General features: G+C 37.9%; 1 protein-coding gene across 1 annotated transcript in view; it reads right to left on the bottom strand.

Moving 5' to 3' along the window:
• Positions 1-5,028: 5,028 nt before the first annotated feature.
• Positions 5,029-26,688, bottom strand: part of LOC124788356 (FAS-associated factor 1) — a 144,126-nt gene continuing 122,466 nt past the window's right edge. The window contains exons 11-14 of the mRNA XM_047255621.1: positions 25,459-25,555; positions 12,226-12,363; positions 6,919-6,996; positions 5,029-6,834 (exon numbers count right to left, since the gene is read on the bottom strand). Coding sequence (XP_047111577.1) covers positions 6,754-6,834; positions 6,919-6,996; positions 12,226-12,363; positions 25,459-25,555 — 394 coding nt within the window. The 3' untranslated portion in view covers positions 5,029-6,753. The remainder of the gene's footprint in view (positions 6,835-6,918; positions 6,997-12,225; positions 12,364-25,458; positions 25,556-26,688) is intronic.

Raw genomic sequence — 26,688 nt, 5'->3', positions numbered from 1 at the left:
ATTATTGCAACTGCACCTAGCCCGGGGCTTTCCCTGCCCGTATGTTGCTGGGCCCAGTTCTGACAGAAACACTGTGCATGTGTCTTCTGTGCGACTGAGTGTTCAGGTGTTCTGTTTTGAGTTTCCTCTCGAGTTTCCATTCGGTATGGTATACATGAAGGATCAATGAATGTTTCTTGTGTTGAACTATGCAAAAACAGAATTGTATGTGGAATATTGGTCTGAATTCATACAAAAATTTCCCAGTGTGCATGTTCCTAGCGATTTGACGATATGCAGATTAGTGAAGAAATTTCAAGAGATTGGATCTGTGGCACAGAAACAGAGGTCAAGATAACCTAGTGTTTTAACCAAATATTAATTAGACGAGATAGGGGAGGCCTTGGAAAGAAGTCCAAGAAAATCTCTGCACTATTTGGCACTTCAGACTGGTGTGTCAAGAGCATCTGCTCACAGAGCTGTGCACGAAGTGAAACCGAAACCATACAAAATAACAGTAATGCATCAAGTGGGGAACTCCGATGATGTTGCTTGACGCTGTTATTGCAACTGGCTGTTACAGTCGTGTATGATGGGGAAGTTGATCCTGAGATGTCTCTTTCTTTGATGATTCATGGCTGCATTTGTCAGCATGTGTAAATTCTCAGAACAACCGACGTTGGAGCTCTGAAAATCCTCACAAATTACGTTGACAATATCTGCATGTTGTGAAAACAGAAGTGTGGTCTGCAATTAGTGCAAGGCAAATTATTGGACCAAACATTTTCCATGGAACAATATGTTCTGACACATATGTGAATAATATACTGCACACTTTTTTTTCAAGATGCAACACCTAACAAAAAGATGTACAGTTATTTCATGCAGGACAGTCCAAGTGACAATCACAGCAATATAAAGTGTTTTTGACGATAGGATAGCTGACTGCCTCCTGGTTTTCCGCATCTAAATCCTTGTGATTTTTATCTTTGGGGAGTGTTAAAAGATAGGGTGTATGCAACCAATCCCCACAAGCTCGAAGAGCTGGAAGACACGGTTCGGCTAGTCATTTCCCAGATTTTGACAGCTGAAGTTCGTTGCTTGTCTGCTAATATGTTCAGGAGATGTCAGGCTGCTCTTACCACTGAGGGAAACTATTTTGAGCACCTACCATAAATAAAGATAAGCTTAAGTTAATCAGATGCAACATTGTTTATGCTTAACTCAGGGGAAAGCACGTGCACAGCCAACAACCAGCAGATTAGGGTCCGAGAGCCAGGTGCAGCGAAGGCCTCTGGGTGAAGTAGCGGCAGCCACCTCCAGATCTACCTAACATTTTAGAGATGGGTTCTGACAATCCACAAAAGTTAAAATTACTCACTACACTCATTCTACCATTACCCATTATTGAAGGCAAGTCCTCATTTAAATCAATGGCTGCCCTTCCTGCAGCTTATAAAATTCAATCTGTCAAAATATGTTTCACTGAAAGCAGTAAGTTACAAGCATCACAAACAGGCAGGGCCTTGTGTTGAAGCAGGAAGCTATGAGAAATAGTTTGGCCACTACGCAAGCATGTAAGAACATCTCTTCTTCCACGGCTGAATGGGGGTAGCCTATAGCCTTGTGTGGATATGTTGCAGCTTATTGTAGCTCCTTACATAACCATGTATATTTCCTCTGGCAAGTCACTTTATGGCTCAACAATGTGATAATGGCATACAGGGTCTTGTTGGCACATTGCTCTGTGGTTGGCTCCTCATTGGTCTCCTTTGACACTCTATTAAGAATTTTATTTCCATGAATTCCCACGTGGTCAGGTACACTATGTGATCAAAAGTATCCAGACCCCCCCCCCCACATAAAAAAAAACATACATTTTTCATATTAGGTGCATTGTGCTGCCAGGTACTCCATATCAGTGACCTCAATAGTCATTAGACATTATGAGAGAGCAGAATGGGGCACTCCACGGAACTCTCTGACTTCGAACATGCTCAGGTGATTGGGTGTCACTTGTGTCATACATCTGCATGCGAGGTTTCCACACTCCTAAACACCCCTAGGTCCACCGTTTTTGATGTGGTCATGAAGTGGAAATGTGAAGGGACATGTACAGCACGAAATACAGTCGGACCTCATCTGCTGACTGACAGAGACCACTGACAGTTGAAGAGGGTCATAATGTGTAACAGGCAGACATCTACCCAATCCATCACACAAGAATTCCAAACTGCATCAGGATACACTGCAAGTACTATGGCAGTTAGGCAGGAGGTGAGAAAACTTAGATTTCATGGTTGAGCGGCTGCTCATAAGCCACACATCACGCCAGTAAATGCCAAATGATACCTCGTTTGGTGTAAGAAGCGTAAACATTGGACAACTGAACAGTGGAAAAACATTGTGTGGAGTGACGAATCACGGTACACAATGTGGTGATCCGATGGCAGGGTGTGGGTATGGCGAATGCCCAGTTAACGTCATCTGCCAGCGTGTACAGTGCCAACAGTAAAATTCGGAAGTGGTGGCGTTATGGTGTGGTCATGTTTTTCATGGAGGGGTCTTGCACCCCTTGTTGTTTTGCGTGGCACTATCACAGCAAAGGCCTAAATTGATGTTTTAAGCACTGTCTTACTTCCCACTGTTAAAAAAGCAGTTTGGGGATGGCGATTGCACCTTCCAACATGATCGAGCACCTGTTCATAATGCATGGCCTGTGACAGAGTGGTTATATTACAATAACATCCTTATAATGACCTGAATACTACAGAACACCTTTAGGACGTTTTGGAATGCCGACTTCATGCCAGACCTCACTGACTGACATCGATACCTCTCTTCAGCGCAGCACTTGGTGAAGAATGGGCTGGCATTCCCCAAGAAATCTTCCAGCACGTGACTGAACAATTGAATGTATACCTGCGGGAGTGGAAGCTGTCATCAAGGCTAAGGATGGGCAACACCACATTGAATTCCAGTGTTAGTGATGGAGGGCGCCATGAATTTGTAAGTCATTTTCAGCCAAATGCCCGGATACTTTTGATCACACAGTGTATCCACAAGAACACCACTAACTTACCTTGCTGCTGTAACTGGTAAATATCCTGGATTAGACAGCTTTATATATGAAGACAAGTGTTGAATGGATTGTACAACACTTAAAGATTTCTACCATATGAAGACCTTCACACCTTTTGCAAGTTCCACCTGCTCCACTGTCTCCAAAAAATGACTGAACAGCCTAGATTACCACCCTACTTAAACCCGGTAGAAGGTAACTTAAAAATCATTGTTTTCATTTTAAATCTCATAAAATTTTGTTCTAAATATGTGATTTGAAGTATGAGACTTCTTGTGCTCCAATAAATTTAAAAATATACAGGGTCTTTGTAATAATTGGTGAGGAGTTTACTGTAACCCTGAGATAGGACACTTATGCCAAGTACATCTTAGCCTATAAGCTACTGTTTCACACTAATCCCATATGACATTGCCATATTCCATATAGTTCTAATACATTAGAACCATGAAATTAAATGTCAGCACTTGCTTAGCTGAATACAAAAGAAACTGCCACCTAATCTCACTGACAAATTGGCCATAGTAGAACATGTTTTTGGAGATGTAAACCAAAGTTCAGTGAGACAAGCATTTTAGCAAAGACAACATATTATCATGCATGCGGGCATAGAGAGGCCATTGAGATTTAAAAGCACCATAATAATTATAAGAGAAAAGAAGATGATGCCAAGATTTAAATAAGATGTTGACATTGTGCCAACAGAAATAAATTCTAGGGCCCACTAAGCCCTCGGTGCAGTTGCCACTTTAACTCTGAAGATGCCTTCTGCAGTTGGAGACAAAAGTAAGGAAATAGTTTTATACATCAACACCATGGCCTTTCAGCTGAGTTTTAACTGAAGTATACAATGAGTTGTTGGGGTTGGGTTGGGTTGTTTTGGGGAAGGAGACCAGACAGCGAGGTCATCGGTCTCATCGGATTAGGGAAGGACGGGGAAGGAAGTCGGCCGTGCCGTTTGAAAGGAACCATCCCGGCATTTGCCTGAAGCGATTCAGGGAAATCACGGAAAACCTAAATCAGGATAGCCGGACGCGGGATTGAACCATCGTCCTCCCGAATACAATGAGTTGTTAACTTTGCTCCTTCCATTACTTGTTCTCCACTAAGGACTTTCCATTACCACAGTCTCTAATTTTGTGTTATAATACATTAGCTAAGCATCATGTTTTTATTACAGTACACACTGTTGGATCGAACATTATTGGTCATTTTCCTCAGAATTTCCCTTAGTAACTTCAAAGCAAACTGCATGAAATAAACAGGACCCCCTTCTTTTGCTACAGAAACAGTAGCAGCAACATGATGCGTCATCATGCTGGGTAGCAGAGGTAACAATTACAACAGCATAAGATGGCTGCAAGGGGTGCAGTATTGAAATATGCCATTCCTTTGCAACCTCCTGTCCAACCAAAAGTTTATACACCAATCGAAAGAAAAGAGGCTGAATTTGAGGACCAGCAAGTTGTGGTTGGTGAAAGTAACTATCTGACTGTGGCATATCTTCTTCCAGTCCTCAACCTGTTGCCATGTATGTGCACTGTTGCCTCACACATGGTTGTTTAAAACAGCCAGTAGACTGCACAATTTAAAGTGGTCTGGCATCAGGATTTCAGTATGTTTTAATTGAGTGTTATTTATTTTTCATCTATAGGATACTGTCCCACATTAAGACTGAGTGATTTATTTCTAACATGTTTAGTTGTGTCAGTTTCAGTGTTTTGTAGAGTGGTGGTCTCCAGTACTTTTGGTTAAGTGATCAGTCAGTCACAAATACCTGCTATAATATTTCAATTATTTCATTCTATTGTGCATTTTAGAACACAGCTGACATGAGAGTAGCTTACGTGTGCTATTTTTTTTCTCACAATTTACCCACAATTCTTACTTATTTCAGATATGTTCATAACATACATTCCATAACAGTTAACAACAGGTGCTCAAGACCAGTAAAGACCACACTGAGCTAAAAAATTACCAAGATTTTATTTTTAAAATTAAGTGAAGTCTAACTTTCCAGCACAGAAGTCTAATTTCTATAATTTAATCTTGTAACACACCAAAGACATCATGCCATAAGTACAATGGCTTTCTGGGAGGGATGTCCATGCAGCTGATCACACTTATTATCACTTCAGAAATATGGTGGAAAAAAACGTTCTATCACCAAATTGGAACAGATAACAGTTTGAAGAGCCCATTACCTGGTGACTGGTCTCAACAATCCATTATCTTATACTTCAAACCTCCTAGTTTCTTTTCTGCTAGTAAAGACTGGACTTATACTGACTTCATGAAACAAGTTTTCCCTTCATAATTAAACTACTCTTGTACTTTTTTCCACATAGTTTAAGCAAAGCACAAGTACAAGTACAAGGTTTCCTATATGTAAATGAAATATTTGTTAATGAAACTATGAAATTCCTGGGCAACTTCCATTTTTAAATCTACGGTATAGATGCAAATGCTTTGCCTCTTTTTGCTGGACGATGGAAACTGTTCTCCTGATAGCTAGTGTTTCTGCCAACAACTATTTGTCTGTGTTGCTTTTCTGACATTTTGTATGTCTTTCCTGTTTTTATCTAGTAGTTGTTCTATTCTTGCACTTTTTTTTCTCATAAACGAAAGTCCTCCTCTAATAGCAGAGAAGTTCACATGCAGAAGTTTTATTCTGATTTCATTTCAGTGTAGTTTCATTCTTGCACACTTTTGTCTCATAAATTAAGTTCTTCAGTAATGCCACAGAAATAAGTCCCAACCTTATGTTGTTTTTCTTGCATAATGATAGGCACAAAGGTGATAAAATATGTTGCATAACATTACATTCGCTTTCAGTGATAAACGTGTGTGAAACAAAATCTCCACCATCTGAACACAAACTCTCTCAAGCATACATGGGAATTACCTTACATGTAGTTTCACCACACATTAGCAGAAAAACTTACATCAGAATTATCAAGTTTGCATACAAAAATGATTGATACAATCAAAGTAGTCATTCTGTCAATACTGTGCTTATTGTTGGAAATGCCATGTAAGCTGTTCTCAAGTGGCAATTTTGTGTGCGAGTGTGGGCATGTGCGTGTGTGTGTGGGAGAGGGAGAGGTGGGAGAGGGAGAGGTGGGAGAGGGAGAGGTGGGAGAGGGAGAGGTGGGAGAGGGAGAGGTGGGAGAGGGAGAGGTGGGAGAGGGAGAGGTGGGAGTGGGAGAGGTGGGAGTGGGAGGTGGCAGCACACTAGTACAGAACACAGAAGAGAATCCTGTCACAGTTACAGACAGACACAGAAATTTTAGTCAAGTTTTCTATTATTTTCATATGCAGTATTCTGCATTTCAATCAATGTATACCAAGAATAAATATAACCAATCTGTGTAGTTTACGGGGTTGGTTCTTTTGAAATTATAGAAAATTCAAATGGCAAAAATTTCTTGGCAAAAAATAACTAATTGTTTCATAAATAACATTACATAAAAAAGTGGTGGAGCAGATATACATGATTTTATAGCTAAGTATAATTTTATGTACTTATGAAAGTTAGCCCAAACAAAAAATTATTGGGCAACAGAGTGTTCCCAGCTTAAATATGTACAGTATTGACATTTGGCCTCATAACAAGTATTCGTGATACTTTCCTTTCAGCCACTTAAAATTCTTCACAAAAAAAGATTGTAAGGCATATTCAGTGAAAAATTTCATCGTTCTTCTAAAATCACAGTTTCTTGTGGATAAAGTTTTAGTTCTTGTAATGTACTTTTTGGATCCAATGCAGTAAGCTGGAAGGTAAAAAAATCATGTTTACAATTTACCAGCATAAAACTTCTGAAACATAATGACAGAAAGTATTTAATAAAACTTACATCCCTTCGTGGCCAGCTGGATAATACTTTGTATTCATCTGGAGGGTAACCTAGCACCACTAAATAATCGAGTAACACCTGAAAGACAGCGAAATAAAATCTTTAAGTATCATACACTGCTCATAGGTAAGTGGAAAAACAAAAATATCCTCATATTATTCCATTATCATCATAGACTCAATGCAATATGTTGAAGCCCCATTACAATTAATGTGTCCCCCCCCCCCCCTTCAAACAGCAAATTGTATCTTCTCTGATACTGTCCTGTTTCTGATCAAAAATATCTCACCACATAAATAAAATTGTGGGGTGGTTTTTTGTTACGTTGTTGGTTCACAACGCAGCAAAATGCACGTTCCAGCACAGTAAGATCAACAGTGTGTATAGTAAAAGATCAAGCCCATGTAACAAACTAGACAATGCAGAAAATAAATATAAATTAGTTCCACATGTTTCAGCAGACAACTCCAAAAACTGAAATAAATAAATAAATATCTGAGATTAAAAATAACCAATGAAAATTCAAATACTGGATCCCTTAGAATATTTTGTAACAGTCACAGTTTGTATATTACTGACAAATAGAAATCATTCTACCATGCAGTAGTTGAAGAATTCATCAATAGCCTGTAAATAGTGGAAGTTTAATTTTAAATCTTGTACACAATCTGACTGTTCTTAACTGAGGATCACTAAAATGAATAATTTACTTTAATTTTTGACAATACTTGGTTGTAATAGTCAAGAAACTAGCAAATGTCTGATGATGGATTTAATGAAAGCAGATGTAAGTATTAAACCTGTAAATATTAGAAGTTTAATTCATGTACATAATTTTACTGTTTACTGGCTGAAGATCATTAAAATTAATGAAACTCAAGTTTTTCTAATTACATTTTTGTAATGTGTTTATCTGACATGTTCCACACCCAGGAGGATTCCTTCTTTTATGGGTCTATGGAATGAATAATTAATCTAATCTAATCATAGCTTAAAGCTTTGTCCAAGCATAAAAGAACATACTGAGAGCATTATTAGATTCAAATTTGAACACTTTTAGAACGTGTTCCAGTCATATTGATTACTAAATCATCATTATTGTGGATGTCAATTATGCATAATCAGAAATAAAAATTGATCAAAACAAAAATAAAAATGATAAATGTAATATGATTGATACTAGACTGACTAACATGACAAGAAAGGTGTTAAACTGAGAAGAAAGAAAAAAAAATCAAGGTAACTGAGTGGGAGGAAAATAATAGGAAAAAAAGTGCTAAATAAGTTTATATTTGAAGAAAGATAAATAAAATGACGGTGAGGATAAGAAGCTTCTACAGAAGAGAAAATATGAAAGGTAAATCAAGAGAAAGTCAGAGCTATAGATGGTCAAAGAAGGCACCAGCGAGCACAAACATAAAACCAGGGGCAGTGTTTACTGGAGGAGGACTGGTTGTGGAGGACAAGAGTGAAATGGGAAAGGAATGGGATAAAAACAGTGTTGACAGAATAATGAGGCGGATAAAAAGAGCTGAAGGTATGGAAGAGAAAAATTATGCTTATTTGTATGCAATAGGGAGATTAGCTAGGTTGAATTAATGTAGTCAATGAGGGAAAAAGTGTTTTATAGAAAATTCCACCTTTAATGTTCTGGGGCACAAAGTAGTTACAGTGGAAGAAGCATCATCAGTGGTCCTTCCATTACATTCTCCAGCATGGCTCCTCAGTGTACTACATAGCAAATAACACACCAGACTATGATTTGAGAAACTCTGGCACTTGCTATACACAACACACTTTGTCATCTTATATAAAAATTGTTTGTGAACACTGTTCAATGTGTTAACATGATTTTTTGAGTCATTTTCAAGTTTAGACCATGCATCCTTTGTCACTTGAAGCTGGAGAAGGTTGCATTTGGTGTGCACCACAGTGATGGCATTCAAACATATGTTATCATAAGATGTAAGACACTGAAGGTCTGCCTCATAATGGTTGCCTACAGTCATCAATAGCAGCTGATGACATAACTACATATGGTTCACAGATATCTCAAGGAGAAAGAAACGTTGCTGCAAATTATCTTATTTTAAGTAACTTGGAAGGCAGTGTTGGCCCAGACAGTACATAACCATCTGCATAGGATTAATATGGCCCCTTGGTGTCCACTATGCACAGCAGTACAAACCTTTCAACACTCACCTGTGCAAAAGTGGTGGGGAAAGTGAACATTTGGAAAGAAACCTGGATCAATGGCATTGAATTCTCTTCACTAACAAATGCAGGCTTTATCTGAAGCTTGATGATTGCGTAGAAGACAACTGTTGTAGAAAAGTGTGGAAGAAAACAGGTCCAGTGAATTTCTCGGCAGCCTGACTCATGGTTTCAGCTGGAAGAAGGGTTTGTCATGTCTTGGGCTGGATGTCTGAAACATCTGTTCATTATTGATGATAATCTGAGAGCTATACAGTGTCAAGAAAGAATCCTTCAACTTATTGTGCAGCCCTACAGCCAATATTTTGGTGATGGGTTTATCTTTCAAGACAATGACACACAAGCATGCCACAGCACCAAAAGAACAGCTTCCTCCATGATGCAGGAGTCAACCAAATGGTATGGCACTAGGTATCTGTTGATATGAACTCAATTGAGCAGGTTTAGAATCAGTTAAAACATGGAGTGCATCGTAACAGGAAGAACCTTCCTCACATTCTGGATGACATAGCAGGAAAATCTTCCTCACATCCTGGACAACTTGATGTGGGCTGCCATTGAACAGTGGGACATGATAGTGGTGTATCATATTACCCACTTTGTTGACAACATGCTAAGGTGGATCCAGCATGTTATAGCACATAGGATGAAAACACCATACTGAATGTACACAGCCTCGGATGTGCTCTTTTGAACAGACTGCATTCATTTTGATAATTGTTTTGTACCTACTTCACAATGAATTTATCTTTTTACTTTCGAGGCTCATTCTTTAATTCTGTGTTCCTCTTGAATCTAAGCTAACACATGTTCACATATAAAAATATGGTGAATTTTTGAGTTCTTTATCTTAAAGTGGAAAGACATTATGGCAAATGCTGCTCCTCCTAGTGTTTTCTGTTCTATTCAGAAGTATTCCTAAGAGTATGGTGTTTGACATTTCATTTTAATCTTAGCTGTCATACATTACAATTAATTCTGACAGAATAAACTATTTTTGACTAAGATTTTATATTTTACAAGGCAGACATATTTCTGCATTAAAATTAACAGCAATAGATGATACGACGTATTTAATTTCTACTACAATAACTGTGATACACAATCAAAATTTATGGCAAAGAGGAAAAGGGGGAAAAGAAGAAAGGCAGACAGAGAGAAAGAAAGAAAATGGAAAAAAGAACAAAAGGTAAAAGGAGACAGTGAATTAAAATGTTTAAAACTTTTGGTAACAATTTTTAGATTGCTGATTGTGATGTACATGGACCAAGTGAGGAGTAATTCTATCATGCTGCACTGAAGAAAATCGCGTGTGGCAGTGAAAGGGAAGCTGTAAATAATAAAAAATGTTTGACTCGGTACTTGTGAACAGTTAACAAAAGACAATGCACACACAACAAATGGATAAATATTTAATGCATGAGTAACAGACTGTAAGAATGTGTAATCATGAGGGGAGAGTGGAATACAGAGAAAGTGCCTATAAACTTCCTGCAGTAGGGACATGTTATTGCCAATCGGCAAGAAATCAGTTGATATTCACAGTAACTATATTTAAGACACAAATACAAAGCTAGATATTTGTTCACTGCATACAATGAAACCACAGTACAACTTGATGCAGCTGAATAATTCAGTGTATAGTCAGTCGTATTTAAAATTTTCTGAAGGTGGAAAAAGGATTACATGATTAGAAATGTTAACTACGAGGTCTGTTCAAAAGATTCTGGAACTTTGTCCACAAAATTTTTACGTTTTACTTATTGTACATGGTCTCCTTCAAAATATTCTCCTCCACAATTGATATGCTGTTTCCACTTCCGGAAGCATTCTTGATACACCTCTTGCTGGATCACATAAAGCGCCATCTGCGAATTTTCTTTTATACTGTCTATCATTGCAAATATTTGTCTTTATAAAGGGGTTTTCAACACTGGAAATAAAAAAACTCTGCTGGGATCAGGTCTGGAGAGTACAAGGGATGAGGCAGCACATTGATTTTGTTTGTTGTGCAATAGTCACACACCAACAGGGATGAATGTGTGGATGCATTATCATGATGCAAGACCCATGAATTGTCTCACAACATTTCAGGCAGTTTCCTTCTCACATTTTTCTCACAGACGTCCCAATACATCCCAATAGCACCATTGATTTACAGTTTATCCTTGTGGCACGAATTCATGATGACCTAATCGTTCAAAGTCAAAGAAAACTATAAACACGGCTTTGACATTTGACCCGACCTGACGAGCTTTTTCTGGTCTTGTAGAACCTTTCCAGACCCATTGTGAAGATAGAACCTTGGTCTCATCATAACCATAACAACCATAGACCCAGCCTCATCATCATTTATGATTCTCTTAAGGAACATCTCGTCATTTGCGCGATCCAAAGCTCTTCACAGATTGTGAGGCAGAGGTCTTCTTGACTTGACTCATGAGCCATGGGACGAACTTGGCAGTAACACAATGCATTCCAAGATGCTGTGACAGGATTTCACGACAAGATCCAACTGAAATGTCACATTCTTCTGCAATCTCTTGGACAGTCAGTCTTTAATTGGCAAGCACAGTTTTGTTGACATTCCTGATGTGAGCGTCGTTGGTAGACGTCGAAGGGCATCCGAAACAAAGGGCATTTTTAACTTCCATCTGGCTATTTTTAAACCATGTGAACCATTCATAACACCAAGTATGGCTTAAGCACTCATCACTGTAGGCTTCCTGAATCATTTGCTGTGCCTCAGTAAAGGTTTTCTTGAATTTCACCAAAATTTAAAGCTGATACGTTGCTCCTCTAACTTCCCCGTCTCAAAATTCGCAAACTGTGTGACACAATGTTCTACTCAACACAGCACTGAACAATAACTAACAGAGATACAACAACGAAACTTTTGACAGTTACACATTACACACACAGGGATGCCAACAGCATTTCGCTCCAACACACAAGTGGCGTGAAATTACAAATGTTCCAGAGTTTTTTGAACACACCTTACACTTGAAAGTTGTTTCTGGGTGTAACCTTGTAAATCAATGGGATTGGAAGCTGAAAATTATAAAACAACATGATATGCTTCATAATACTTACCTTTAAAGGTGCTCGTGCCCGAAATCGACGAACAGCAGTTTCTCCTTTAGGCAATCTGAATCTTATTTTTGTTATATCTTCCCCAGAATCTTCCTCTGGTTCCTCCGGCAGCTGAGATTCTATTTCAAGACGGTAGGCCTGTATCAACAACACGTTCACATGCATTAGCAAAGGAAGTACACTGAAGCCCACTAGGGCACAAGTACTCATATAATTCCCCCCCCCCCCCCCCCCCCCCCTCACAGGTTACAAGGCTACAAAGAAAGAAGGTAAAGCCATCATCTCCTCTAAGGTTGTCTGAATACCACAGTGTATTACTAGGCACAGTCCTGTATGAGGAGGTATACTGTTGCCTTCCTCAGACCTTTGAATTGACTTTCCCAGCCAGTTATAAGGGGGCCTAGAGTTTACCGTGGACTCTGGATCACAGAGCTAACTCTGCATTTTCCATAGAAACAAACATTGTCAGACGTGAAAGAAGTGACAAGTGACAGATAAAAATCCCAGGACTAATAGGGTATCTATAGACTGATACTTTACCACTGAGTTTAAGAGCTTAAAACATATATATCTTTGATCATCAGTGGATAACAGTGTTGTTGGAATGAGCGTGAGATAAAATTTTTTGTAGACACAGTCTTCTAATACATGTCTTGAGGAAGTTATACTTGGCACAGCAGATTCCAATTCAAATTACTAGCACTTGTAAGGGGAATACTTTTCTCAGACATTGGAAATGCATAATTCTGGTTAAGATGTGCTAATATGATCAAAACAATTTGCTTATACACAAACTGATCAGCATATTTTAGTATATGGAAACTAACCTTACATCATTTGATGATATAACTTTTGCTCGATTCTTCCCACACTGCTGGCACTTCACAATTTAAGCACACTGATACTGTTGCACATGCAGATCCACCTGTACAGAGTGGGGGTGGGGGAAGGCATCTCAACAAGCAATTTCATCCTTAGAATATTGTAGTCTTAAATCCATACACAGACTACAATATTCCCCAATTAAAAATTATATATACATTAACTGCTCTCAATTTTTTTTTGTTTAATATTGCTTTGTGCAAACCTCCCTGCTTTTTTCTTTTGTTTTAAGAAGAATTTTGAGGCCTATTTTGTTGAAACAGAACATGGGGAACCCATGTCACATTAGCCAAAAAGTTGTCATGTCACTACAATTTAAGAAGTTATTTTTGTAGTCTGTGAAGTTAAACAACAGATCAGTGACATAAATTAGCATCTAATTGACATGTTTTGTCAGTCTTGTTTTACAATATATGGAAAGTGAAACTGACCCTCAGTGAGAACAGCTAATTTAGTCACACACGGATGTGTAATATTTTGGGGAAAGGCTAGGATTCCTGCAACAGCTCTACCTCATTGTACAAAGAAACTTACAGACCTGGATTCAAAGCGGCACAATCTGCAAAGAAGTGCTGACAGAAAGACACTCACTCACAAAGAATGAGAGCTTAAGTGTTCTGCATATCTAAATAATGTCTTCAATGTTGCACTTGCCACTGCAATGGATATGATAAAAACAGAGGAGGATAAACTCTCTTTATTGCATCAGAGAGAGTCCAGCTGTAACTTATGGAAATCAGGAACAATTAACTGGCGTGCTTGCACTACTGAATTCTATTGGGAAAGGATGATCAGGGACAGTTTGGAAATGCCATAAAAGTTTGCAGACTGGTTGAGATAGTTCAAACTGTTCTGAAACCACCACATCCAACACTGTGGTGCTGTTACATTGCTGGAATAGTTAGCAGGAAAGAGAGCTGTTGTTGTTCTCTTGGTGTCATCACACGAACCAGCTATTGTTATGTAGTGTGTTAGAAAATGAGTTACTCCTAGTGTCAGTTAGCTTTGAAGTAAATTTTTTTGAAAAACTCAGAAAAAAGTGGAATGGCACGGAAAAAGCAAATTGTGAATGATATTGAAACTGACAAGGCACTTACCTTCTTGTGAAAAGTACTAAAAGAAGAAAACTTGAGAATCATTACTGTAAACTCAATAAATTGTGCACCATGTTTCTGGGGACAACTGTGGACTTCAATATACAAGACCACCTGGAGCTTTGTACTATGCATGTAGATGGCCAAAGGAATATTTTCATTGAAGATGTTCCTTTTTCGCTCTCAACTAACCCTGAGTGCTACTGGAATGGGTGGCCTCAGGAAACACTTGTTTTGTTTGTGATAAAATTATACACAAAATGTTTGTTTCTGAGTTCATCAGCAATCAGCACATCTTACAATGACATTTGCTTTTTAAAATAGTTGAACCAGTATGAAAAAGCAAATGGTTGGGTTTCTTTGAGTACTCTAAACAGGTTGTCAGCACTTATGATATTTAAGAGAAGAGATTTGTGTTATCACTATTTGATGACTAGGTTAACAACAAGAATAAACCTTGTATAGAAAACTGCTGTGGGAAACTTTGAGGACTGAAAGTAGGTAAACAGTGCCACATATTGCAGTTATGAAACTTTGAATTAAATTCGCTTTCTGACCAAATGTAATTTTATAAATTTAATTTTAGAACTTTTGCACAGGCTATTCACATGTTTTAAAAATATTTACTAACTTGTGTTTTTTCTCTCTCTGTTATATGGGGCAATGAAAAAGTTTCCATTTACAGGCATTGCTGCAGTGTATATGCAACGTAGCACGATTCTGATGTGGGTAAATAATTACTGACATGATGGCAAGAGGTCAGTGTCACATTTGCTTCTTTCTGATGTTTGTGTGGTAAAAGCATAAACACGAACTATCGCACTGTTATTACCACATGCATCCAAGCACTATTAACTTTCTGTTATTCCTTTCTTGGCTGCTGAAGAACAAACACTGGTAGACATCCATCAGGAGAATGGAGAATGTGTATGGGGCAGCTTGTGTGTTGAGAACCACCACTGTGGAGTTCTGTGCTCCTGCTTCATGACAACACACATCGCCATATTGAAAATTTTACAACACAGAAGCTATTCCAACTAAAGGGAGAGACACACGAGCACCCACCCCGTAGTTCTGATCCGTCCCTGTTTTATCAAATGGGTACCTTAAACCTGGTGTATCTGTGGGATGGCTTTTTGATCACCTCTTATATTTCGGATGAGGAAACTGACGAGTTTGGACATGTTGAAGTAATTAAGCATAGATTTAGATTTCTTAAAGAAGGTCGTACTTCTTGGGATTCAAAGAGTTCCTGTTTCATTTCCAAAGAGACTATGAAAAATCTTAAGGTGACAGAGGAGTGAAGTTAATGTACAGTTTCAATGGAGTACTAGTGGCTGATTAAGAACAAACAGAACTCATTTTGTAAGATGTGTGAGATCATTGAAGCATCCTGATTTTTCTTTTAAAAAGGAGAGAGAGAAGAAGAAGAAGAAATTGAAAAGAAAACTGTGCTAAAACTAGTATCGATTCATCCTGCATTCAGACATTCAGTATGTTCTGCTGCATAGTAATACTTAAATTTCTACAATTTAAATACATTTAATCATCTTTGCCAAACATATATAGGTTGGTTTCAATGGTTTATGCCAATAGAAAAATACCACACCTTTTTCAGTGTTTAAGTTTTATTTAGGCATTCAAGTCTGTTGCAGCAAGGGTTAGTATTAACTAATTATAATGAAATTTGTTACATTATAAAAACATGCCAAAAAAATGGGGGAGTGAGGACCTGTGTGTGCTCAAATCTCTTGATATTTTTATGTAACCCCAATATAAGGACCATCCTCTCACTCACACACATGCACACAATTTGTCTCTCCTAAGAATCATCGGGCACATTTTCTTTGGTGTTCAGCAAAATGCAGTTTCGTTTGTGCAGTGTGTAGCTGGAGTGTCCCCAATCAAAAACTGCTTATCACGTCTTCCATGTGACAGCCAGTGTTGACAACGTGTCAGTTTGTTTTCCATTATCAGCAAAACTATTTTTTTTTTTTTTTTTTTTTTTACAGTGAATTTTACGTGCTCATTCGATAGAGCAATCACAAATTAATCTGGTGCGACATTTTTTATTGATTTGCATTAACACACAGTTAAACACAAAGAATAACCAGTATTCCAGTAGCAACTGATGAGGAGAGGTCCTATGTGGTGGGATTAACTTTTTGGAATAGTCTATGTGGTGATTTAGGTTAATGTTCCAGATACACACCTTGCAGGCATTCACTTTGGTGGACCCTCCTTTGTGAGTAACCACCAGGAAAAAAATCAATATTTTGCATGATGCTCTACAATGCATACACTGATTGTGTAGTGTAATGGTTAAGTTCTCGGATTCAAAAGTTTGTGGGTTCAATTTTTAATTATGTATCTAAATGACTCTAGTCTTTAAATTTTATTCAATTAATTGGTCTGAATATAACTTTTTTTTTATTTCTGTTCCTCTGTCAAATCATTTAATCATCGAAGTACCTTTTCCATTTGCTCTCATTTTTTCCCCCTATCATCCTTCTTTCACTTGGAATCTTTGTTCATGTGATTTTATTTATTTTTATTTATTACTGTAACTTCAATGTAAGTTGTTCTGTCTTATTGTCCTACAAATTCATCCATGTTACTGCATTCATCATGGTCTCAAACTGACGACGACCAAAAGTGGTATGCTGAGCACATTCCACTCTATATCTGCATCCAGTGACACCTATGGGTTGAGGATGACACAGCAGTTGGTCAGTACCGCTGGGCCCTCAAGGTCTGTTCAGACAGAGTTTTTTGTTGTGTTCATTATCTCTATTCCTAATTTCGCTTGAATTTCATTATACTTGTAATCACTTCTTTCATTTAAATCTTCATCTGCATTATTTTGGTCATAGTGCTATATCAGTTTATGCTGCAAATGTTTGTGTAACAATTACCACCCAAACAAATGTACATCTTGTAATGACACATACATTTTTGACACCACTGCACAGTCAACATAAATAGGTTATCTCATCTTTTGTTACCTTAACCAACAGATCAGCATTTTGAAAAATTTAAATATTATGACAGATAAATAAAAATAGTTAAATTCACAGGCCCAAAGATTCAAGAAGAATGATAGGAAGAAAAAAATGAGAGCAATTGAAAAGTTAATGCGACGATTAAAATAATGTGACGAAGGAATAAGGATTTAAAAAAAAGCTAGATTTAAACCAAATAAACTGAATAAAAATAATGATAAAATCATTAAAAAAAAAAAAATTCAAAGCAACTGAGGAGACTGGAAACCACAACCTTCTGCATGTGAGAACCCTACCTTAACCATTATGCTATGCAACCAGCCTAAATAACATTCTTTCATTAAAGTTGCAGAGCATCATGTGAAATACATAATTTTTCTTTCATCGATTACTCATAAATGAGGGTCCACCAAGACGAAGGGTTGCAGGATGTGTTACCACGGATCTTAACCTACATCAGTGTGTAGATGGTTTAAGAAAGTAAATCCCATCATCACTGGGGATATCTCTTTGTCAGTCACTATTGGAGTACTGGTTACTAATATGGACTGCTACACCAAATTGGCATGTAAAATTCCACTTTAAAAAAAATTCTGTTCATAACAGGAAACAAACTGACACTTTCCATCTGCACTGGGCATTACACAGAAGATGTGATGAGCAGCATTTGTCTGAGCTGAATACAACTACATATTGCAAAAACGAAACTGCAACTATCAAAACAAATATGCCTACAATTAACATAAGATCCTTTGCGGTTGTAATAAAATGCTTATTTTGACCAACATGTCTTGTCAGTCAAATTCTTCAGTGTATGGGACCGCACTGTCAATACATAAATTCTCCAATGCTATGGCTAATGTTGCAAATGGCTTTCCTTTGTGTGTTGTGCCAACTGCTAAATGGGAAAAACTTAAGTTCTTATATACCAGGGGAAAAAACTGTGTTCATGTTCTGATAGGATACTGAGTATGAGAAGGGGTGCTAGACATCCTTCATTGGTGTTTGCGTTATTTCCTGTCAATGGTGGAAATAAGCTAGTACTCTGTATACTAAAGGCAGGTGCGGTCTCCCGTGCATCTGGGTGGGTTGTTCCATGAAACCTGTCACCCCTTTGTGCTGTTACTGTTGGCAGCCAAGATGCTGGAAGTCTCTACCCACCCCTCTATTCATGTTGGCATGTCACCTCTCTAATCTTCGTCCTCAAGGTAAGTGGCTGCTCCGCCAGTACACTGTCTTCTTGAAATATTATCAGTTTCCTGCACTCATCCTGATATTCTGCCACCACTAACTTTATGTACTGTGATATAAAAGATGATAATATAAAGTCCAGGGTGGAATATGAATAAGGAGAGGAGTGAAGATAACAACACACGTTACAGCTGAGGAGCTGAGTGGTTGATATGCACATAAACAAGTCTGAAAAAATGCTAAGCTTTAGGATGATGATCTCATTCAGAGAATAACCAGTATACAATACACTCAGATAACCTGTATGGCTACACTGCCCCACCCGACTACACTGTACTATCCCAATCAAGCTACAACTCTGGAGGAATGATGTCAGCTGGAACAACATAGCTGTTCAGGTCGATGTGTATGTATTCTGTAGTAGTTAGCTCTGAAGGAGGACGTTGTCCAAGAACTTAGCAATGTTTTCAGCTTTTGTTTACCTGTGAACCACTTAATGCCTGGGCTATAAAGTGAATTATTACTTTTACTCCTTCCATTATTTAAAACTATTTGACTCTGGTTTGTCATGAGCCCTTACAGGTTTGCTACAATAATTGTCAGTTGCTTCAGTTAAAATCCCAACATAGCCCAGTCCATGAAGAACAAAAGAGGTTGACTGGGGCAAAAATTTGAGTAGTCACAAAATTTTGTACAGTGGTAGGAGGGAATGCAATGACCAACATACTAAAAATCCTGACCAGTGAGGTGTCAGTGTTAAAGAGCACTTTTTATGTTTTTCTTAAGTAGCTGAAAAATGTTTCCCTTTACCAAATTAAATTACATCAAAATTTCCTACAAAATTGTTCCTCTTCATTTTTTTTCCCTCTAGGGCTAATAGTTCCCATGTTTCAGAGACTGGAAAAATTCCGGATTATTAAAAATAGTGTTTCAATGGTAGCAAATTAATGCTTATGATTAAATGAAGTGAGTTGAAAACAAATATTAAAATAAACATAAAAATAATATATTAAGTGTACCATGTCTAGGTGTGTTCTGGGCAGTGTAACAGGATGGATGGGGGATGGGGACAGTGGGTAGGTCACTGGATTGTGGTCATGCAGTTCCTTCCTATATACGTCTATAAACAGAAGAGCGAATGCATGATACCCGCCTCTCTCTACCCCATTACATCACAAGAAGTAACAGCAGGAGGTTTCACAAAATTATACTGACTTCCATAATGTGCCCTATGAATCACCGGCGACACAGTGTGCAGACACTCCTAGGGGATGTTTATTTTCCACAAAATGTGTTAACACTAAATGGAATGTATGTGAGAGTTACTTACAAAATTAATGCAAGAAACTCCTGTGGACGAATTCTATGTAAATCTCTGCACACTGTTCTACACTGCTAGAGGAAAAATTGATTCATAATCATCTTGTAAGGCAACTGAATTGTTCTTCCGAGAAAGGTGACTTCCCCCATCGTGAGTGCCGATTGTTTTTAAGTTTACAGACTACACCTCCCCAGCATTTCCAATCTAGTTCTCTTACATTAGTAAACAAATAGGAAAAGTGTTCAAAAGAAAAGATGCAAAACAAAAAAAGTGATCACCAGAGACCTGAGTACGACTATCCCACGGTTTCACAATCTGAAGGTTCCTTGTACCCAGAATTCCTGTGGATGTGACTGAAACCAGTCCTCCATTGTGTCCTTCAGTTCATCGTCCATGCTGAAGCAATTCCCTTTCCATTTGAGGTCCCCCCACCTTTTAGTGGGCCAAACCCAAGAAGTCGCAGGGTGCCTTGTCCGGGATATAGGGACAATGCATTCTCCCACTTGACCTTGGCCATTACACTTTGTGTGTGACCTTGGAGTCCGCCTCCGTAGTGCAGCAGTAGCGTTACTGGCTACCACGCAAGAGGGTCCGGGTTCGATTCCTGGCAGGGGACTGGGTGTGGTGTGTGCTTCATCATCATTGACACACACGTCGCTGAAGTGGCATCAACTAAAAAGATTTGCAATACAGCAGCTGAACCCTGAAGAGTCTACCCCAACCAACATATGCCATATTATCATTTCATTTTCAATTGTGACCTTGGAGATGTGCAAATGTGCATTATTATGTAACAGAATCACTACTTCTGAGAGCAATCCAGGTCATTTGCTCCTTATGGACTTGTGTAGGCTGTGGAGTGTCTGACAGTAGATGTCTTTAATGGATTTTCTATCTTGAGGAATTCAATTAGTGTAAGACCTTGGACGTCGAAAAAGGCAGTGTGCGTCACCTTGCCTGCTGAGGGCATAGATTTGAATTCTTTGGGGAGGTGGTAACACAGAATGCTTCCATTGCCTAGATGTCTCACTATATTATACCTAAGCAGCATATGCAAACTTCAATTGGTTCGGTTGGTACAATATTTCATACAGTTCCATTTGAAAACTCCTTATAACTTCACTGAGCTAATGTTTATATAGTGAAGTTCTTTTCAGTTCATTAAGTGAGTATTTATTTGCAGTTGTTGGAAGTGAGCTATGTCAAATACTTTCCCATAAATAGTGGCTGAGAAGTCTTTAGCTTGTATGTCTCATGTTGCCAGTGACCTATGTAGCATTGGTGGGAAAGGGACTGGACTGGTAAATGTGGCATCTTGTTACTGTCCATCATCATTGACAGTGTACAGTAAAGCCATGTGATAGTGATGTAGTCACTTGGTGTTGAATAATAATTGACAAGAAAGTTACTGCACTTCTCTCACCATTAATTGTGTTATTAAGAGACTGCATAGATTTATTCCATTCAGGAATTTTTGGCACTTGAGTGTGCTCCTCTAAGTGGAGTCACATACCACACACGCACACTATGTCTTCCTAGGTGGGTATGAATGTGAGAGATGGAAAGGGCTTAGGATTTTTTCAACAATAGTAGTCCGCTGCAATGAATTGCTTAACTGTTGTTGCAGAGAGAGACTATTTAAGCCTCTGAGCCACTTCAGATGGTGGCAGAGCTGAGACTGAGGTGATGCACTTGATGCCTCTCTTGTGAAAAATATTCCAGCAACTGACAGTGGAGACAAGGACATCTAAATCCACTATATAAACATGAACTCAGTGAACTGGACAGTAAGTACTGGAGACACATAGTCTGTATGTAAACTGAAAAGCAAGCAGCACTCATGAAGTGGGCAGTCGCCTTTTCTGGAAGAATGCTACAGCTGTAATATAGGATGACTAACAATCAATTATATCTCTTGCAATGTAGAGAAGTGCACAGATTTTCACACAGATTCTGACTATACATGTTTCTTGTATTCTATGTAGTGTTTGTGTACTTCATGGAACTCCCCCCCCCCCCCCCCCAGGCATATCTGTCCACTTCTTTGTCGGTGATTCATAAAGTAAACTACTCAGGGGTCATTAAAGCTTAGTGAAACATCCCGTCATTGCTTTTTTGTGACATAGTGAGCAGGGACTCTTCAGTTTACATACCTATGTAGGAGGGAACTATATGACCCAAATCTAGTGACCTTTCTTCCCCAATTCCTCCACCCTGTTATAACCCCAGAACACAATTTATCCCTTAATATGGGTGTATTGCACCTAGATGTCGTACACACACTTGCTAATTGTTTTCATCTCACCTCATTTAACAATAATTTTACATTACTTAAACAATATTTTTAATAATCTACAATTTTTCCAATCCCTGAAACGTGAAAGCTATTACTCCTCGAGAAAAAATGAATGGGGCCTTTTTTTGTTGGAAACTGAGTGTAGTTTAAGGGGAGTTGGAATGCCCTATCTCGCCAATGTTAAATTTGCTAACTTTGTGTACCTTTTTCTTTGGAACTATTATCTTCAGAACTTTGAAATTCTGGCAGAGGTTTTCAGCATATATTGTGAGCCCACTGAACTAGAACCAATGTTTTCTTTTTGTTGGTATAGTATTTATGAATTTTTTACCATTAAGCCATTTTTTATTGGAAAAAGTATAACATAAACTTCCCTAGTTCAGAGAATAAGCCAGTTCTTGTCATGATTCTAGTTCAGTGGCCTCTTTGAACTGTTTTGCAGCATTTCTGAAAATTTGAATGTTGTTGGTTGAGTGGTTTATGAGATAAAGGTACATGTAACACTAAAAATGTCAAATGCCAGAAAATGCGATTAAAGTAATTTATTATGAAAATTCACAAATACCTTTTATTCTATTATCAAAAGTGTCCAGCAGAGTAATCAGGGTCATCTTCTAGTTCTTCTTCTTCACCTAGAAGCTTTCTTCTCCTTGCTGCCCTTGCTTTTTTTGTATTAAATTCAGCTGCATACTGAGCCTTCCTTACTCGCACGCTGTCCAGAAGCTGAAGACCTCTGATGGTGTTGATACCAGGAGCAATGCCGAGCCTTGCCATGACCTTTAGCCTACCCATATGACCATCATTGAATGAAATAACAGCATCACTGACTCCCCATTTCAATGTTTTTATCCCAACAAATACATTCTTAGGTACACGAGTCCAAATGAGGTTGTTGAACGACTCGTTTTGATTCTGGGTACAACCATGAAGACATTTTCGCAGAAGATCAGGATGCCCCAAGTCTCTATATATTGGTTTAATTACTTCCATAACAGCCAATGGAATATAATTTTTATGGTGATAAGGATCCCCAGTAGCTTGAGATTTTCTATAATTGCACCATGACTGAGGACCATCTGGACAAGCAAAATGTTGAGGATTATCATCAGTTGATGATCGATGTAAATATGTGGCCCATACAGCTTGTCTCATTTCCTGCAAATTATTTGCATTATTTCTTATTGCCATACCATAGTATTGTTGTAATTCATTTATAATTTTATCTGACAGGCGACCTCTAATGGTTTTACCATCTGACAAAATTTTGTCCTTCAGATTCTGTTTCAGTTTCCTTAGACGAGTGCCCATTCGTTTCTGAACATGACCGACACATTCTAGTTTAGTTATTGTCTTATTGACATATGGCATGGATTCTGTAACACTTTTGTATGCCTTGGAGTCCCCATCTCCAAGGAATTTTGTGTAAAATACTCCCCGTTCTTTTTCTGATCTGCTAAACATTTTCACAGCAGCGGCAGCCTCCATGCCTCCACTCGTACCTTCATAATTCTTGCTACATATGTGAGCTGCTTCTATCTTACCAGATGCACAATGGTAACAATGTTTAGTGAGCACTTCATAGTCCAAAACTTTACCGCTGTCCACACTAGTAACAGTAGCAACAGCATTTTTGGATGTGTGACCCCTTTTCTGCCAGGTTCCATCAAAAGCAACAGGGATATCTGGGTTTCCTTCATTTATATATTTTGCTTCACTGGCAGCAGCTTTCATTGATAAATCTGCTACAGACTGAACAGCATCTCCTATCACTTCAGTGTAATTGTCAATTTTAGCAGGTGGAGGTGGAAGATTCATTATGGCACAAAATGTTTGAGCAGCAGTATGTCCTTTACCAATTGCTCTCATTGCATACATTAGCCTGATATTACTCTCAAACAAATTGCTACTGCATGTTTTAGAGCTCCAAAAACAGGTCTCATTTTCACAACTGGCACAAACTATAGCAATTTTGCAGGAAAGTCCTATAGATTTTGTTATGTTCATATCAAAAGAACCTCCACAAAGATTACAACACAAACATTTCTTCATAAACTCAGTAAAAACAGGAAAGTCGACTAAAACATATTGTTCATTAGAAGCTTCATCTGTAATTTCACTTGCACAGTTTGATAACTTCTTTTTTGATGCACTGGTGGGCGTGTCTCCTTCACACATCTCAGCTGTACAAACGTCAGAACTTTCACCAGCATCAACAGGTGCTGAAGCAGAATCACTTGAACAAACGTTATTTGTAAATCTATTACCGCGAAACTTTCGCTTTTTAAATAATGATGCACTCCTAGGCATCGTAGAAACTACGCACTCACCACTGAAAGTCAAAACAAGACAGATAACAAACTCCAAATGAGCGACAAACTAAACTCGAGGCTCAAAACAAACACTCACAGATCAAAAACTGAACAATAAACACAGCTAGTCGTAAAAACAATGGTACCTATGGAAGGATCAAAGATTCTACAACTGAAGAGTGAAATCCACAGCCTTCTATATGTAATGTTTTCGGAAATGCGAAGATTTAAATGTGTACAAATCACAAGATGGGTAACTTTGCTGGGCGCACATGTAATTTTGAAAAATTAAATAAAAATACTTCCAATTGGAATTTCTTAACAAATTTTGCACCATTTTAAGCAGAAAATTTCAAATTAAGTTATAAGGTTAAAAACTGAAAATGTGAATTTTTTCCATTTTCCGGCATTCCAACTCCCCTTAACTTTGTACTGGGAAACATTTTTGCTAGAAGTTAAAATTTGAGTTAAAAAAAAACACACACACACACACACACACACTAAAAATGGTGACCTGCAAACGCACCCAAGCCTCATGTTCACAACCCACTGGCCACAAGTTTTAGTATGTTGGTCACTGCACTCTGCCCTATCCTGCGCAAAAATGTGGCGACACGAATTTTGCTCTGTTGTCTGGACTACCAGGGAATGTGTGTGGCCAGTGTAAACAGAACATACTTCACAAGTCTTCGCTGTGGCACATTAGAAATGGCAGACAGTTTTTGGAAGCCTCAATTGGAGGATATCTGTTACAAGGCATTAAGTGTAAACTAACAAGTAATTGTGTGACCCTATAGAAAAAAAAATGTTCATCAACATGAAATATACCACTGTACCTTATAAACAAGAGAAATGTCACAGACAAAACTCTTGTGTTACTAAAATTTTTTCAGTCTCAGTCAAAATTTTGTCCAAATGTGGATACCTAAAGCCACAACAGGATTGTTAAATATTCCATGGTGCCAAAAAGACTTTATGATTAGAGGCTGAAGCAGCTGGTGTAAAATTAAAAGAAGTTCTCAAGAGCTAGAACAGTGCACAGAAGACAGAGTGATGAAGTAGTTTCAGTACATAGTATGGGTGTCATTTGAATTATTTTGTCCTATACAATTTTTCCAATAGTAATTAGGACACTTACTTCTCGAATAAGTTCTATCTCTTGCCGTAATATCTGTTTTCTCTCTTTCTCTTTCGACTCCATTAATTCCTGGCGGCGTTTTGCTTCTTCTTTTGCTCTGTTATAGATAAAAACAAGAAATTACAAGCTGACTTTCATTATATCAGTCATGTTTTGCTGCAGCTGTTAGCAATACTATAATTTCTATCAAATTTTTCATACACCGTTAATGAATAAATATATTTCATATACTTTTACTTCTCCAATCTTAAATTTTCATCAGTAAATAAACAGGAAGACTCACACTGAATAATATTTATTAACACATTAATTTATCCCAAACACTGCAATAATATTACACTGACTGAGCCCTTAAAACTAGCCAACAACAATTCCAGGGTATTTAGTGGGTGCAGATCCATTGAACTTTGTATGTATTTGTTCTAGGTGCTTGACAGTAAATTAAACTTTCCTGTTATTAATGGTAGTGCTTAAATAATGTGTAAGTTGTGCAACAAAGTTATACTTCAGAATGTCATCATTTCTGAAGTAGGGATTGCAGACTTTTTGTTCATACACAGTATCATTCACAGAAGTAACATAAGCATTTGCTGAGAATTTCTGGCAGGTATTTCTAAAACTGCAGAATTCATAACTTAAGTTAGAAAATGGAGTTCTATATGGTCTGTGTTAAATGTAAAGTTCGAAAGGCTACCAACCAAGAGAACTCCAGAAGTTGTTGCTGAAATCTTAGAGTGGAATTCAATATACAAATAAATTAGTTGTAGATACAAAATGTGGTGAAAGATATACCATTTATGAAATAAGACATTATCACCAAACACCTAAACAATACTGAAGCATTTACACAACAAATTATGTTTAAAACTTCACAACTAAGCCAAAATTTTTCCTTTACAAGAGACATTGTGCGATTTCATTTGTGAATGAAAATCAGTTCACTAAAAGTGGGAGATGGACCCACAGGTAAGCCAAAAAAAGTATGAGAAACTATTTTACAATATAAAAATCTGGGTATTGTGTGCTGTTTGGTAACTGTATCCTGAAAATTCTTTTTTTATGTGACGGTTTTATCAAGTATAATAATGATGATGATGCAAAATCTCACACACTGAAACTGACAACTATTTTACATCAAATATACCTCCAACAGAGGACAAATTTATCTATGCAAGAAACACTCACATATTTTCTACAATAAAAAAGTTACATCTGAAATCATTATCTACT

The sequence above is a fragment of the Schistocerca piceifrons genome, chromosome 3, assembly GCF_021461385.2.
Source record: "Schistocerca piceifrons isolate TAMUIC-IGC-003096 chromosome 3, iqSchPice1.1, whole genome shotgun sequence".
NCBI classification, from domain to species: domain Eukaryota; kingdom Metazoa; phylum Arthropoda; class Insecta; order Orthoptera; family Acrididae; genus Schistocerca; species Schistocerca piceifrons.
This window is presented reverse-complemented; position numbering and strand designations above follow the sequence as displayed.